This window comes from Scomber japonicus, unplaced genomic scaffold (assembly GCF_027409825.1).
Source record: "Scomber japonicus isolate fScoJap1 unplaced genomic scaffold, fScoJap1.pri scaffold_499, whole genome shotgun sequence".
Taxonomy (NCBI): domain Eukaryota; kingdom Metazoa; phylum Chordata; class Actinopteri; order Scombriformes; family Scombridae; genus Scomber; species Scomber japonicus.
Window position 1 is genome coordinate 17,691 of NW_026518556.1, and position 13,825 is coordinate 31,515.

A 13,825-nucleotide genomic window follows, 5' to 3' on the forward strand; every position below is an offset into this window, starting at 1 on the left:
AAATCAAAGTCACCCATGGTTCCCTCTGCTTATACATCGCTACCTGTCCTGTTTAAGTCTGAAATGAGCGATAAACGTTAGCTAGCGTTAGCATTAGCGTTAGCGTTAGCAACAGTCTGGCAGTTTTTGGACATTTAAAGGAAGTGTTAATATTTCGGCAGTGTTTGTGAACGTTTGAGAAGCATCACTCGCTGTGAGAGTGTACGACTTTTAATACTTTATACTTTTATATTATTATCTCCTGAAATACTCATATATGAACCTTTCATTGTCCTTTTTATATAATTAACACATCTTTTAAATACGAAGCAGTCTGATACTTAAAGTCCAACTGTTTAGCATTTATAAGCAGAATATAGACAATTAAATAGATACTTTAAAACACACTGTAATGTAGTTATAAGCAGATTTAAGCACATTTTTAAGCTTTTATTGATGAAAACCAATTATAACCTTTCTACTGAAGACATATTTTATATTATTTCAACTACATTCAGTTTATTTATGCTCTCAGGAGGAATTAAAGCACCTTTATCTGCTTATACCAGCTTTATAGTGTGTTATAAAACTATTTAAATGTTCATATTGTGCTGATAAATGCAAAATAAAAGGGTTTTTTTAAGTGTTATAGTTGAATGATACGGTAATGCGATTTTGTGTTGAGTGTTTTAGTGACCGGACTCACAAAATGACAATAAAATAAATGTTTCGTAAAGTCGCCCCGTTACTTGTTAAGTGCACCTCAGTAAAGTTAAAGACCGTGTAAAGTGAATTCAGACATTTTCTTCTAAACACATTAAATAGGTCATAAATGTATTTCTAAAAAAGGTGTAAAAAGCATTTCAACCATTTAGATTTGAATTGTGGAGCTAGGCTTCACAAACTGTGTTTCAACATTTCTGTGTTCAGGATTTAGTGATTAGCATAAACCCGCCCCTGCTGCTGTAGAGGTAGAAATACATTCAGCACACACTACTACTACTACAGTCTACAGTTAGCCAGTTAGCTGAGTTAGCTGCCAAGCTAGCAGCCAGTTAGCTAGTAGCCAGTTAGCTGAGCTAGCCGCCAGTTAGCTGAGTTAGCTGCCGAGCTAGCCGCTGAGTTAGCCGCCGAGCTAGTAACCAGTTAGCTGAGTTAGCCGCTGAGCTAGTAGCCAGTTAGCTGAGTTAGCCGCCGAGCTAGCAGCTGAACTAGCCGCAGAAAGCTCTCAGATGTAGCGTCCATGTTTGACTCGGCGGCCACGCCCACAGCGTTTGGTAGCAGAGAAAGAGGCTGATTTTTACTTTGAAGCCTAATTTCATATATTTGGCGATTTTTTTAATCATTCAAATTTGGCAGGGTGGTTAACAACACACTTTTCTGTAGAATGTCAAACTCAGAACACTTATTTATTCTTACTTTATACGGACTTTAACTGCTTCGTCATTAACACTCGACTACGAACACAGAGATGGTTTTGATGTCTGTACGATGAAGTTGGTCAACAATAAACTCTCCTCCTTCTGTTTCCAGGTCGCTGCTTTTTTTTGGGGAGGGGGGCAGGGGGGACACAGCCAGTAATGCTCCAGGGTGTCAGGGTCAGGGTTAGGGTCAGAGGTCAGGGGTCAGGGGTCAGTCACAGGGGTCCTGGCAGTGGCTGCAGTGGCTCATGTCTTCAGAGTAGAGCTCCACCTGGATGGTGATGCTGTAGAAACCAAACTTGGTGTGAAGCAGATCGGTGGCTTCCTGCAGCACAGACTGAGGGTCGGAGCCTTCCTCTGAGGAGAACACGAGGAAACACACTCAGGTTTGTTTCACTGGATGATATTTTAATATTCTTTCTCTCATTTCTTTGCTTTTCATGCTTGTAACACATTTGAAGAACTTAATGCAGCTGGAAGCATAATTTCAAAATGCAGAATTCAGTCGGCTCAGATCATGAAGATTAAACTGATTAAGGAAGGAGTAAGGAGAGAAGGATGGAGGGAAGGAAGGAAGGGAAGGAGAGAAAGAAGGAAGGAAAGGAGGAAGGAAGGAAGGAAGGAAGGAAGGAAGGAAGGAAGGAAGGAAGTGAGCAAAGAAAGAGGGAAGGAGGGGAAGAACAAAGGAAAAATTTAAGAAAGAGGAAGGAAGGAAGGGAATAAGGAAGGAAAGAAGGGAGGGAGGGAAGGAAGGGAGGGAGGGAGGGAGGAAGGAAAGGAAGGAAGGAAGGAAAGGAAAGGAGTGTATTTCTGTGTGTTTGATATCTTACCGACGGCCAGGTGAACAGAGACCAGCGACTGTCCCAGAGTCAGAGCCCAGAGGTGCAGACTGTGCATCGACTTCACCGCCTTCACAGACAGCAGCACTTCCTTCACCGAGTTAAACTCTATTCCTTTAGGAGAGCCTGAAATACACATTAGAGCACCAAGTTAAACTCTATTCCTTTAGGAGAGCCTGAAATACACATTAGAGCACCAAGTAAAACTCTATTCCTTTAGGAGAGCCTGAAATACACATTAGAGCACCAAGTTAAAATCTATTCCTTTAGGAGAGCCTGAAATACACATTAGAGCACCAAGTTAAACTCTATTCCTTTAGGAGAGCCTGAAACACACATTAGAGCATCAAGTTAAACTCTATTCCTTTAGGAGAGCCTGAAACATTAAATAAGAGCACCAAGTTAAACTCTATTCCTTTAGGAGAGCCTGAAACATTAAATAAGAGCACCAAGTTAAACTCTATTCCTTTAGGAGAGCCTGAAACATTAAATAAGAGCACCAAGTTAAACTCTATTCCTTTAGGAGAGCCTGAAACATTAAATAAGAGCACCAAGTTAAACTCTATTCCTTTAGGAGAGCCTGAAACATTAAATAAGAGCACCAAGTTGAACTCTACTCCTTTAGGAGAGCCTGAAACATTAAATAAGAGCACCAAGTTAAACTCTATTCCTTTAGGAGAGCCTGAAACACACATTAGAGCATCAAGTTAAACTCTATTCCTTTAGGAGAGCCTGAAACATTAAATAAGAGCACCAAGTTAAACTCTATTCCTTTAGGAGAGCCTGAAACATTAAATAAGAGCATCAAGTTAAACTCTATTCCTTTAGGAGAGCCTGAAACATTAAATAAGAGCATCAAGTTAAACTCTATTCCTTTAGGAGAGCCTGAAACATTAAATAAGAGCACCAAGTTAAACTCTATTCCTTTAGGAGAGCCTGAAACACACATTAGAGCACCGAGTTAAACTCTATTCCTTTAGGAGAGCCTGAAACACACATTAGAGCACCAAGTTAAACTCTATTCCTTTAGGAGAGCCTGAAACATTAAATAAGAGCACCAAGTTAAACTCTATTCCTTTAGGAGAGCCTGAAACACACATTAGAGCACCAAGTTAAACTCTATTCCTTTAGGAGAGCCTGAAACACACATTAGAGCACCAAGTTAAACTCTATTCCTTTAGGAGAGCCCGAAACATTAAATAAGAGCATCAAGTTAAACTCTATTCCTTTAGGAGAGCCTGAAACACACATTAGAGCACTGAGTTAAACTCTATTCCTTTAGGAGAGCCTGAAACACACATTAGAGCACGGAGTTAAACTCTATTCCTTTAGGAGAGCCTGAAACATTAAATAAGAGCACCAAGTTAATAATACAACTAGAGTTTTTAATACACATTAATGTCTCCATCTGTCCTTCCATCCTCTCTTCCTTCTTTTCTTTCCTTCCTTCCTTCCTCCCTTCCTTCTTTTCTTTCCTTTCCTTCCTTCCTTGCTTGCTTCCTTTCTTCCTTCCATTTGTCCTTCTTTCCTCTCTTCCTTCTTTTCTTTCCTCCTTCCTTCCTCCTTTCCTTCCTTCCTTCCCTCTTTCCTTCCTCATTTCCTTCCTTCCTTTCTTTCCTCTTTCCTTCCTCTCTTCTTTTCGTTCCTTCCTTTCATCCTTTCTTCCCTTTTTTCTTCCCTCCTTCCATCCATCTGTCTTCCTCCTTTTCTTCCTTCCTTCCTTCCTCCCTTTCTTTCTTTCCTGTCTTCTTTTCGTTCGTTCGTTCCTTTCATTCTTCCTTCACATTTTTCTCCCCTCCATCCATCCTCTCTTTCTTCCCTCTCTCCCTTTCTTCAAGTTACTACAGTTGAAGCAGTATCTCAGTTTGCAGTCATCTGTCTCCGAAACATGTCGGTAATAAAATGAGCAAAGTCACATTTACATCTTTATATACTTCATAAACTTTATGATCTCTTAAAAGCCTCAGGTGCTTTTTTTGGTTCGGTCATCTTGAGTTGAGTTCAGCGATGTGTGAAGGATTTTAAAATGATCTTGGGACTGTGTGGTGCGCTTCACTAAATCTTCCCCAGGATGTGACAATCTGTGCTCTTTAAAACTTTAAAGACGGTGTAAAGTGAATTCAGACATTTTCTTCTAAACACATTAAATAGGTCATAAATGTATTTCTAAAAAAGGTGTAAAAAGCATTTCAACCATTTAGATTTGAATTGTGGAGCTAGGCTTCACAAACTGTGTGTCAACATTTCTGTGTTCAGGATTTAGTGATTAGCATAAACCCGCCCCTGCTGCTGTAGAGGTATAAATACATTCAGCACACACTACTACTACTACAGTCTACAGTTAGCCAGTTAGCTGAGTTAGCCACCGAGCTAGCCGCTGAGCTAGCCGCCGAGCTAGCAGCTGAGTTAGCCGCTGAGCTAGCAGCTGAGTTAGCAGCAGAAAGCTCTCAGACGTAGCGTCCATGTTTCTGGTAGAGGTGGTGACTTTGATTGACAGGTGACACTTGATAGGGGGCGGGGCTTCAGCGGACTCGGCGGCCACGCCCACAGCGTTTGGGAGCAGAGAAAGAGGCTGATTTTTACACAACTTTGAAGCCTAATTTCATATATTTGGTGATTTGTTTAATCATTGAAATTTGGCAGGGTGGTTAACAACACACTTTTCTGTGGTATGTCAAACTCAGAACACATATTTATTCTTACTTTACAGACTTTAAGGTTTGTTCCACATGAAGTTAAAAACTTGTTTTACTTCATGTATGTACTGTAGAGGAGAGTAAAAAGTCTTGATGTGATTTAGTGAATGACTCCGTCTGTGTCTCTGTTACAGGAAGTGATCGCCTGCAGCGTCATGTGACTTTGACCTTGTCAGTTTCAGGTCGAGCCGTTAACAGCTTGATGAGCTGCAGGCAGGTCAGAAATATGAGTTCAGCTCATCTGACGTCTTAAAGGAGGGAAGTCAAACATGAGGCCCGCGGGCCAGAAACGGCCCGACGAGGGGTGAGATACAGCCCACTCTCCTTCATGTGTTCTTTCCCTTCCTTCCTTCCTTCCTCCCTTCCTCCCTTCCTTCCATCGTTCCTTCCTCTCTTTCTTTCCTTCTGTATTCTTTTCCTTCCTTCCTTCCTCCCTCCCTCCTTCCTTCCATCTTTCCTTCCTCTCTATCTTTCCTTCCTGTCTTCTTTTTCCTCCTTCCTTCCTTCTGTCCTTCCCTCCCTCCTTTCCTCCGTCCTTCCTTCCATCTTTCCTTCCTCTCTATCTTCCCTTCCTGTCTTCTTTTTCCTCCTTCCTTCCTTCCTTCCTTCCTCCATTTCTTCCATCTTCCTTTCCTTCCTTTCTTCCTTCCTTCCTTCCATCTTTCCTTCCTCCCTTTCGTTCCTTCCTGTCTTATTTTTGTTCCTTCCTTCCTTCCAGTGCAGCCTCACAGAGTCTCTAATATGGCTGCAGATAACTTAGCATCAGAACCATCACCATGACATGTTTCCTTCCTCTCTCACAGTGAACCCTCCTAAGCAGCGGACACTGATGACCTCAGAGACGAATACCTTCCATCAGTATCCTGAAGACGTCTCTGAGGATGGTGACGGTGGTGCAGAGGACGAAGACGGAGAACAGGAACGTACAGATGGGATCTGCAATCTTATACTCGGGCTGAAAGAGAGAGAGAGAGAGAGAAGGAAAGAAGAAGGACGGAAGGAAGGAAGGTAGGAGAGAAGGAGAGAGGAAGGAAGGAAAGGAGGGAGGGAGGAGTGAATGAAGGAAGGAAAGGAGGGAGGGAGGAGTGAAGGAAGGAAGAAAAGGAGAGAGGAAGGAAGGGCGGAGGAAAGAAGGTAGGAGAGAAGAAGGGAGGGAGGAAGGTGGGGGGAGGAAAGAAGGAAGAGAGAAAGGAGGGAAGGAAGGAAGGAAGGTAGGAGAGAGGGAGGGAGGAAGGTAGGTAGGAGAGAGGAAGGGAGGAAGGAAGGAAGGAAGGTTGGGGGAGGAAAGAAGGAAGAGAGAAAGGAGGGAAGGAAAGAAGAAGGAAGGAAGGTAGAGGGGAGGAAAGAAGGAAGAGAGAAAGGAGAGAAGGAGGGAAGGAAAGAGGAAGGACGGAAGTTAGGTAGGTAGGAAGGAAGGAAGGTAGGAGAGAGGGAGGGAGGAAAGAAGGAAGAGAGAAAGGAGGGAAGGAAAAGAGAAACTTGAAACTGAGAGTAAAGAGACGTCACATGGTGTTTTTTTTTACAGTCATGTGACGTTTAGATGCTCAGGGCAGACAATGGGAGGACTTTACTGTTTATATTATAATAAATAAACTTTCTACACTTTAAAATATATCTTTAAATTACACATGTGACCCAATGAAGTGACTAGCGTGAAGGAAGAATGAAAGGAAGGAAGGAACGAAAGGAAGACAGGAAGGAAAGAACATGAGGAAGGAAGGAAGGAAGGGCAGATATAAGGAAGGAGGAAGGAAAGAGGGAAGAAAGGAAGGAAGGAAGGAAGGAAGGAAAGAAGATAAGGAAGGAAGGAAGGAAAGGAGTAAGAACAGATGGAAGGACAGAGGGAGGAAGGACAGATGGAAGGAACGGAGGAAGGACAGATGGAAGGAAGGGAGGAAGGAAGGATGGAAGGATGTTTGTTGTTTGTTTGACTCACAGACTATACAGTGAATTGATTTATAAAATCAATTTAATTTAATAAAATTAATTAAATTAAATTAAATATTATAAATAAATACATTTGTCAAAACTTTATTTTTATACTATTTTTTAATTATTATTTTAAAAATATTTTTCATGAGATTGAAGTGACCCAATGAAGTGATTGTTTTTGGTATTAGACGTTATAAGATATATTATACAGTTAATATTTAATAAATATACCAAGAGACAATTTTATATACTGAAAAATTAAACATGAAAAAGTCCATGTCTGGCCAAGATTTAAAATCTAAAGAAATAAAAATCAGAAATAAATGAATAAATTAGTCAAAACGTCTATTATTATGAATATTATACATACTATAAATATTATGAATATTATTATTAGCATTATTATTATAATTTTTTTAATTTTAGACATTAAAGTGACCCAATGCAATAACTTTCTATCTTTAATATCTTTTTTTCTTTTTTCTTTTAAAACCAATAATTAAGACCATAAATTAGTCAAAACTCTATTATCATTTTTATTCTTCTTATTCTTCTCCTTCTTCTTCTTCTTCTCCTTCTTCTTCTTCTTACTATTATCATTTAATCCAACCAGGTCTGGATCATATTAGTTTCCTATTAAAGGGCCAGTCTCATCTAACTGACATTTCGGTCTCACCCTAACATGAATGTTTTCTATATCTGACCCGAAAGTAGATGATGATGGCGGCCACGGTGACGCCGACGCTCTGCAGCAGGTCGCCGACCACGTGGATGAAGGCGGCGCGGACGCTGGTGTTGCCATGGCCACCGAGCAGCGCGTGGGAGTGACCGTGGGAGACGGGACTGTGGCCGTCCTCGTCGATGTGGTGGTAACCGCTGCCGTGAGCGTGGAAGGTGGTGGAGTGATGGAGGATGTACGCCATGCTGCAGAGAGAGGGGGGGGGGGGGGGGTGTTTAGGTGAGGAAGGAAAAGAAGGAAGGACGGAAGAGAGAAGGAAGGAAAGGAGGGAGGGAGGAGGGAAGGAAGAAAGGAAGGAAGGAAGAAAAGGAGGAAGGAAGGATGGAGGAAAGAAGGAAGGAAGGTAAGAGAGAGAGAGGGAGGGAGGGAGGGAGGGAGGGAGGAAGGAAGGAAGGAAGGAAGGAAGGAAGGAAGAAAGAAAGAAAGGATGGAGGAAGGAAGGAAGGTAGGAGAGAGGGAGGAAGGAAGGTAGGGGGAAGGAAAGAAGGAAGAGAGAAAGGAGGGAAGGAAAGAAGAAGGAAGGAAGAAAGGAAGGTAGGTAGGAAGGAAGGAAGGTAGGAGAGAGGGAGGAAGGGAGGGAGGAAGGAAGGTAGGGGGAGGAAAGGAGGGAAGGAAAGAAGAAGGAAGGAAGGTTGAGGGGAGGAAAGAAGGAAGAGAGAAAGGAGAGAAGGAGGGAAGGAAAGAGGAAGGAAGGGAGGGAGGGAGGAAGGAAGGTAGGGGGGAGGAAAGGAGGGAAGGAAAGAAGAAGGAAGGAAGGAAGGAAGCAAGGGAGGGAGGAAAGAAGGAATAGTCAAAACAGACGGGGTCAATTTGACCCTGGTGGACGACAGGAAGTTAAATGAACTCTGTTTCTACTCACATGATGTTGACGATGACGGCGCACCCAGAGGTGACCAACATCACGTGACCATCGATCTCGTAGTCGTTGCGAACGATCCTCTCGATGGCTAAATAGACCAGCGCGCCCGTAACGATCCAGATGGACATGACTGAGACTAACGCTCCCAGGATCTCTGTGGAGAGAAGAAAATAACGATTTTTAATAATAATGAGATAGCGCTCAATAACAAAGGTTTTATTTTGAAAAGCTTAGACAGGAAGCCACCGCAGCTCTGTTAGTTTGACAGTAGCTTTGCCTTTCTCCTTCCCTCCTTCTCTTTCTTTCCTCCCCCCTACCTTTCTCCCCTCCTTCTTTCAGCCCTCCTTTCCTTCCTCCCTCCTCCTTTCTTCCTTCCTTCCTTCCGTCTGTCCTTCCTCCCTCCCTCCTTCCCTCCTCCCTTCCTTCTTTCCTCCCTTCCTCTTTGCCTTTCTCCCTCCGTCTTCTCTTTTTCTTTCCTTCCTCCATCCCCCTTTCTTCCCTCCTTCTCTTTCTTTCCTCCCCCCTACCTTTCTCCCCTCCTTCTTTCCTCCCTCCTACCTTTCTCCCCTCCTTCTTTCGCCCTCTTTTCCTTCCTTCCTTCCTTCCTTCCTTCCTTCCTTCCTTCCTTCCTTTCTTCCTTTCATCCTTCCTTCCTTCCTTCTTCCCTTCCATCCTTCCCTCCTCCCTCCCTTCCTTCCTCCCTTCCTTCTTTTCCTTTCTCCCTCCCTCCTTTCTCCCCTCCTTCTTTCCGCCCTCCTTTCCTTCCTCCCTCCTTCTTCCTTTCTTCCTTCTTTCCTCCTTCCTTCCTTCCTTCCCTCCTCCCTTCCTTCTTTCCTCCCTTCCTCTTTGCCTTTCTCCCTCCGTCCTTCTCTTTTTCTTTCCTTCCTCCATCCCCCTTTCTTCCCTCCTTCTCTTTCTTTCCTCCCCCTTACCTTTCTCCCCTCCTTCTTTCCTTCCTTCCTTCCTTCCTTCCTTCCTCCCTCCCTCCTTCCCTCCTCCCTTCCTTCTTTCCTCCCTTCCTCTTTGCCTTTCTCCCTCCGTCCTTCTCTTTTTCTTTCCTTCCTCCATCCCCCTTTCTTCCTTCCTTCTTCTTCCCTTCCATCCTTCCATGCTGTTATATTTTAATTAATGTGTTTGTCTAACTATTCCCCACTGACTAGTCGACCCTGAAAAAATGGGCCCATGCAAATCTCAGTCTATGTGACCACGTGGCCTAAAGGATAAGGCGTCTGACTTCGGATCAGAAGATTGAGGGTTCGAATCCCTTCGTGGTTGGATATCATCTCTTTGCATATGTATCTGTTCAGGAATGAGTATATTCGCTATATAAGCTTTAGAGACTCACATCAGTTCAGTAATCCTGATTACTGCAGCAGCACATGATTCAGACCAAGACCAGGACAATAGACTCATGAACTGTCCCCATTAGGAAGGGAAGGAAGGAAGGAAAGAAATGAAGGAAGGAAGGAAGGCAAGATGGAAGGAAGGAAGGAAAGGAAAGGAAGGAAAAAAGAAATGAAGGAAGGAAGGAAATGTGAAAGGAAGAGATGGAAGGAAGGAAGGAAGGAAAAAAGGAAAAGATGGAAGGAAGGAAGGAAAATATGGGAGGAAGGAAGGAAGGAAGGAAGGTAAGAAGGAAAATATGGAAGGAAGGTAGGAAGGAAAAGATGGAAGGAAGGAAGGAGAGAAGGAAAAGATGGAAGGAAGGAAGGAAATAAGGAAGGAGAGAAGGAAAAGATGGAAGGAAGGAAGGAAGGAAAAGAACGAAGGAAGTGAATGAAAACAGAAGGAAGGAAGGAAGGAAGGAAGGAAGGAAGGAATGAAAAGATGGAAGGAAGGAAGGAAGGAAGGAAGGAAGGAAGGAAGGAAAGAAAGGGAGAAAGAAAAATATGGAAGGAAGGACAGAGGGAAATAAGAAAGGAGGGAAGGGAAATATGTAAAGGAAGGAAGTGAATAAAGGAAGGGATTAAGGCAGGAAAATATGGAAGGAAAAGACAGAAGGAAGGAAGTAAGGAAGTGAAGAAAGACAGAAGGAAGGAAGTGAAGAAAGAAGGAAGGAAGCAAAGAAGGAAAGAAGTGAAGAAAGACAGAAGGAAGGAAGGAAGGAAGGAAGGAAAGAAAAAAAGAAATGAAGGAAGGAAGGAAGGAAATGTGGAAGGAAGGAAGGAAAAGAATACAGAAGAGAAGACAGTAAGGAAAGATGGATGGAATGAAGGAAGGAAAAGATGGAAGGAAGAAAGAAAGGTTAGAAAAGAAGACAGAAAGGGGAGATGGAAAGTAGGGAGGAAACAAAAGAAGGAAGGAAGGAATTAAGGGAAAGATGGAAGGAAGAAAGAAAGACAGAAAGGTTGGAAAAAAGACAAATGAAGGAAGGAAGGAAAAAAAGACAGGACGGAAAGTATTCATTCACTCATCCATCCATCCACCCATCCACTCATCCTTCCTTCCATCCTTCCATCCACTCATCCATCCATCCATCCATCCATCCATCCATCCATCCATCCATCCATCATCCATCCATCCATCCATCCATCCATCCACTCATCCTTCCATCCACCCATCCATCCACTCATCCATCCATCCACCCATCCTTCCACTCATCCATCCATCCATCCATCATCCACCCATCCACTCATCCACTCATCCTTCCATCCATCCATCCATCCACTCATCCTTCCATCCATCCACTCATCCTTCCATCCATCCATCCATCCATCCATCCATCCACTCATCCTTCCATCCATCCACTCATCCTTCCATCCACCCATCCATCCATCCATCCATCCATCCACTCATCCTTCCATCCATCCACTCATCCATCCTTCCATCCATCCACTCATCCTTCCATCCATCCACTCATTCACCCATCCATCCTTCCATCCATCCATCCATCCATCCATCCATTCATCCACTCATCCATCCATCCATCCATCCATCCACCCATCCATCCATCCATCCTTCCACCCATCCACTCATCCATCCATCCATCCACTCATCGACCCACTCATCCTTCCACTCATCCATCCATCCATCCATCCACTCATCCACTCATCCATCCATCCAGTCATCCATCCATCCATCCATCCACTCATCGACCCACTCATCCATCCATCCATCCATCCATCCATCCACTCATACATCCATCCACTCGTCCTTCCATCCATCCACTCATCCATCCTTCCATCCATCCACTCATCCTTCCATCCATCCACTCATCCATCCTTCCATCCATCCACTCATCCTTCCATCCATCCACTCATCCATCCTTCCATCCATCCACTCATCCTTCCATCCATCCACTCATCCATCCTTCCATCCATCCACTCATCCTTCCATCCATCCACTCATTCACCCATCCATCCTTCCATCCATCCATCCATCCATCCATCCATTCATCCACTCATCCATCCATTCATCCACTCATCCATCCATCCATCCACTCAGAGGTCTCTCATCCCTCGTTCCTGACTTGATCGGTGCCAACCAAAGCTCATGGTTTTGGTGGTCCATCCATCCTTCCATTCATCCACTCATCCTTCCATCCATCCATCCATCCATCCTTCCATCCTTCCACTCTTCAATCCATCCGTCCACTCATCCTTCCATCCACTCATCCTTCCATCCATCCATCCACTCATCCTTCCATCCATCCATCCATCCATCCTTCCATCCTTCCACTCTTCAATCCATCCGTCCACTCATCCACTCCATTCCATCCCTCGTTCCTGACCTGATCGGTGCCAACCAAAGCTCATGGTTTTGGTGGTCCATCCATCCTTCCATTCATCCACTCATCCATCCATCCATTCATCCATCCATCCTTCCATCCATCCATCCTTCCATCCATCCATCCTTCCATCCATCTACTCATCCCTCGTTCCTGACCTGATCGGTGCCAACCAAAGCTCATGGTTTTGGTGGTCCATCCATCCACTCATCCTTCCATCCATCCTTCCATCCATCCATCCATCCATCCATCCATCCACTCAGAGGTCTCTCATCCCTCGTTCCTGACCTGATCGGTGCCAACCAAAGCTCATGGTTTTGGTGGTCCATCCATCCATCCATCCATCCATCCATCCATCCACTCATCCATCCATCCATCCACTCATCCATCCATCCATCCATCCTTCCATCCACTCATCCTTCCATCCATCCATCCATCCACTCATCCATCCATCCATCCATCCATCCATCCACTCATCCATCCATCCATCCACTCATCCATCCATCCTTCCACTCATCCATCCATCCATCCATCCATCCACTCATCCATTCATCCTTCCATCCTTCCACTCAGAGGTCTCTCATCCCTCGTTCCTGACCTGATCGGTGCCAACCAAAGCTCATGGTTTTGGTGGTCCATCCATCCTTCCATTCATCCACTCATCCATCCATCCATCCATCCATCCACTCATCCTTCCATCATCCACTCATCCTTCCATCCATCCATCCATCCATCCATCCATCCATCCATCCATCCATCCTTCCATCCGTCCATCCCTCCATCCCTCGTTCTTGACCTGATCGGTGCCAACCAAACTCATGGTTTTGGTGGTCCATCCATCCATCCACTCATCCTTCCATCCATCCTTCCATCCACCCATCCATCCTTCCATCCTTCCATCCATCCATCCATCCATCCTTCCATCCATCCATCCTTCCATCCATCCATCCATCCTTCCATCCATCCATCCCTCCATCCCTCGTTCCTGACCTGATCGGTGCCAACCAAAGCTCATGGTTTTGGTGGTCCATCCATCCATCCACTCATCCTTCCATCCATCCTTCCATCCATCCATCCATCCTTCCATCCATCCATCCACTCATCCCTCGTTCCTGACCTGATCGGTGCCAACCAAAGCTCATGGTTTTGGTGGTCCATCCATCCATCCACTCATCCATCCATCCACTCATCCTTCCATCCATCCTTCCATCCATCCATTCATCCATCCTTCCACTCATCCATCCATCCATCCCTCCATCCCTCGTTCCTGACCTGATCGGTGCCAACCAAAGCTCATGGTTTTGGTGGGCGGTCTGGAGGAGATCCACAGGGAGAACAGGCTCACCATCATACTGCCAAAGTCTGTCAGCAGGTGAGCCGCGTCCGTCATGATGGCCAGACTGTGAGCCAGGTAGCCTCCTGCAGGAAACACAGGAAGTAACCAGGAAACAGTGTGAGAAACAGGAAGTAACCAGGAAACAGTGTGAGAAACAGGAAGTAACCAGGAAACAGTGTGAGAAACAGGAAGTAACCAGGAAACAGTGTGAGAAACAGGAAGTAACCAGGAAACAGTGTGAGAAACAGGAAGTAACCAGGAAACAGTGTGAGAAACAGTCCGGACTCATCCTGAGAG

General features: G+C 44.6%; 1 protein-coding gene and 1 non-coding gene across 2 annotated transcripts; one reads left to right on the forward strand and one right to left on the reverse strand.

The window, feature by feature from the left end:
* Positions 1-1,611: 1,611 nt before the first annotated feature.
* Positions 1,612-13,609, reverse strand: LOC128354727 (proton-coupled zinc antiporter SLC30A2-like). Its single transcript, XM_053314902.1, has 6 exons — positions 13,465-13,609; positions 8,466-8,619; positions 7,572-7,791; positions 5,785-5,890; positions 2,231-2,365; positions 1,612-1,757 (listed from the first exon to the last, which is right to left on the reverse strand). The coding sequence occupies exons 1-6, from the start codon at positions 13,580-13,582 to the stop codon at positions 1,612-1,614; spliced, it is 879 nt and encodes a 292-aa protein (XP_053170877.1). The 5' UTR covers positions 13,583-13,609.
* Positions 9,668-9,740, forward strand: trnar-ucg (transfer RNA arginine (anticodon UCG)). The gene has a single exon. It is a non-coding gene; the product is annotated as a tRNA-Arg (tRNA).
* Positions 13,610-13,825: the final 216 nt, after the last annotated feature.

Coding starts and splice junctions, on each gene's coding strand:
- LOC128354727 (XM_053314902.1), bottom strand. CDS start 13,582: ATGACGGACGCGGCTCACCTGCTGACAGACTTTGGCAGTATGATGGTG. Junction 5,891..7,571: donor CCATCATCATCTACTTTCGG/GTCAGATATAGA, acceptor TCTCTCTTTCAG/CCCGAGTATAAGATTGCAGA. Junction 1,758..2,230: donor CTCTGTTCACCTGGCCGTCG/GTAAGATATCAA, acceptor TGTTCTCCTCAG/AGGAAGGCTCCGACCCTCAG.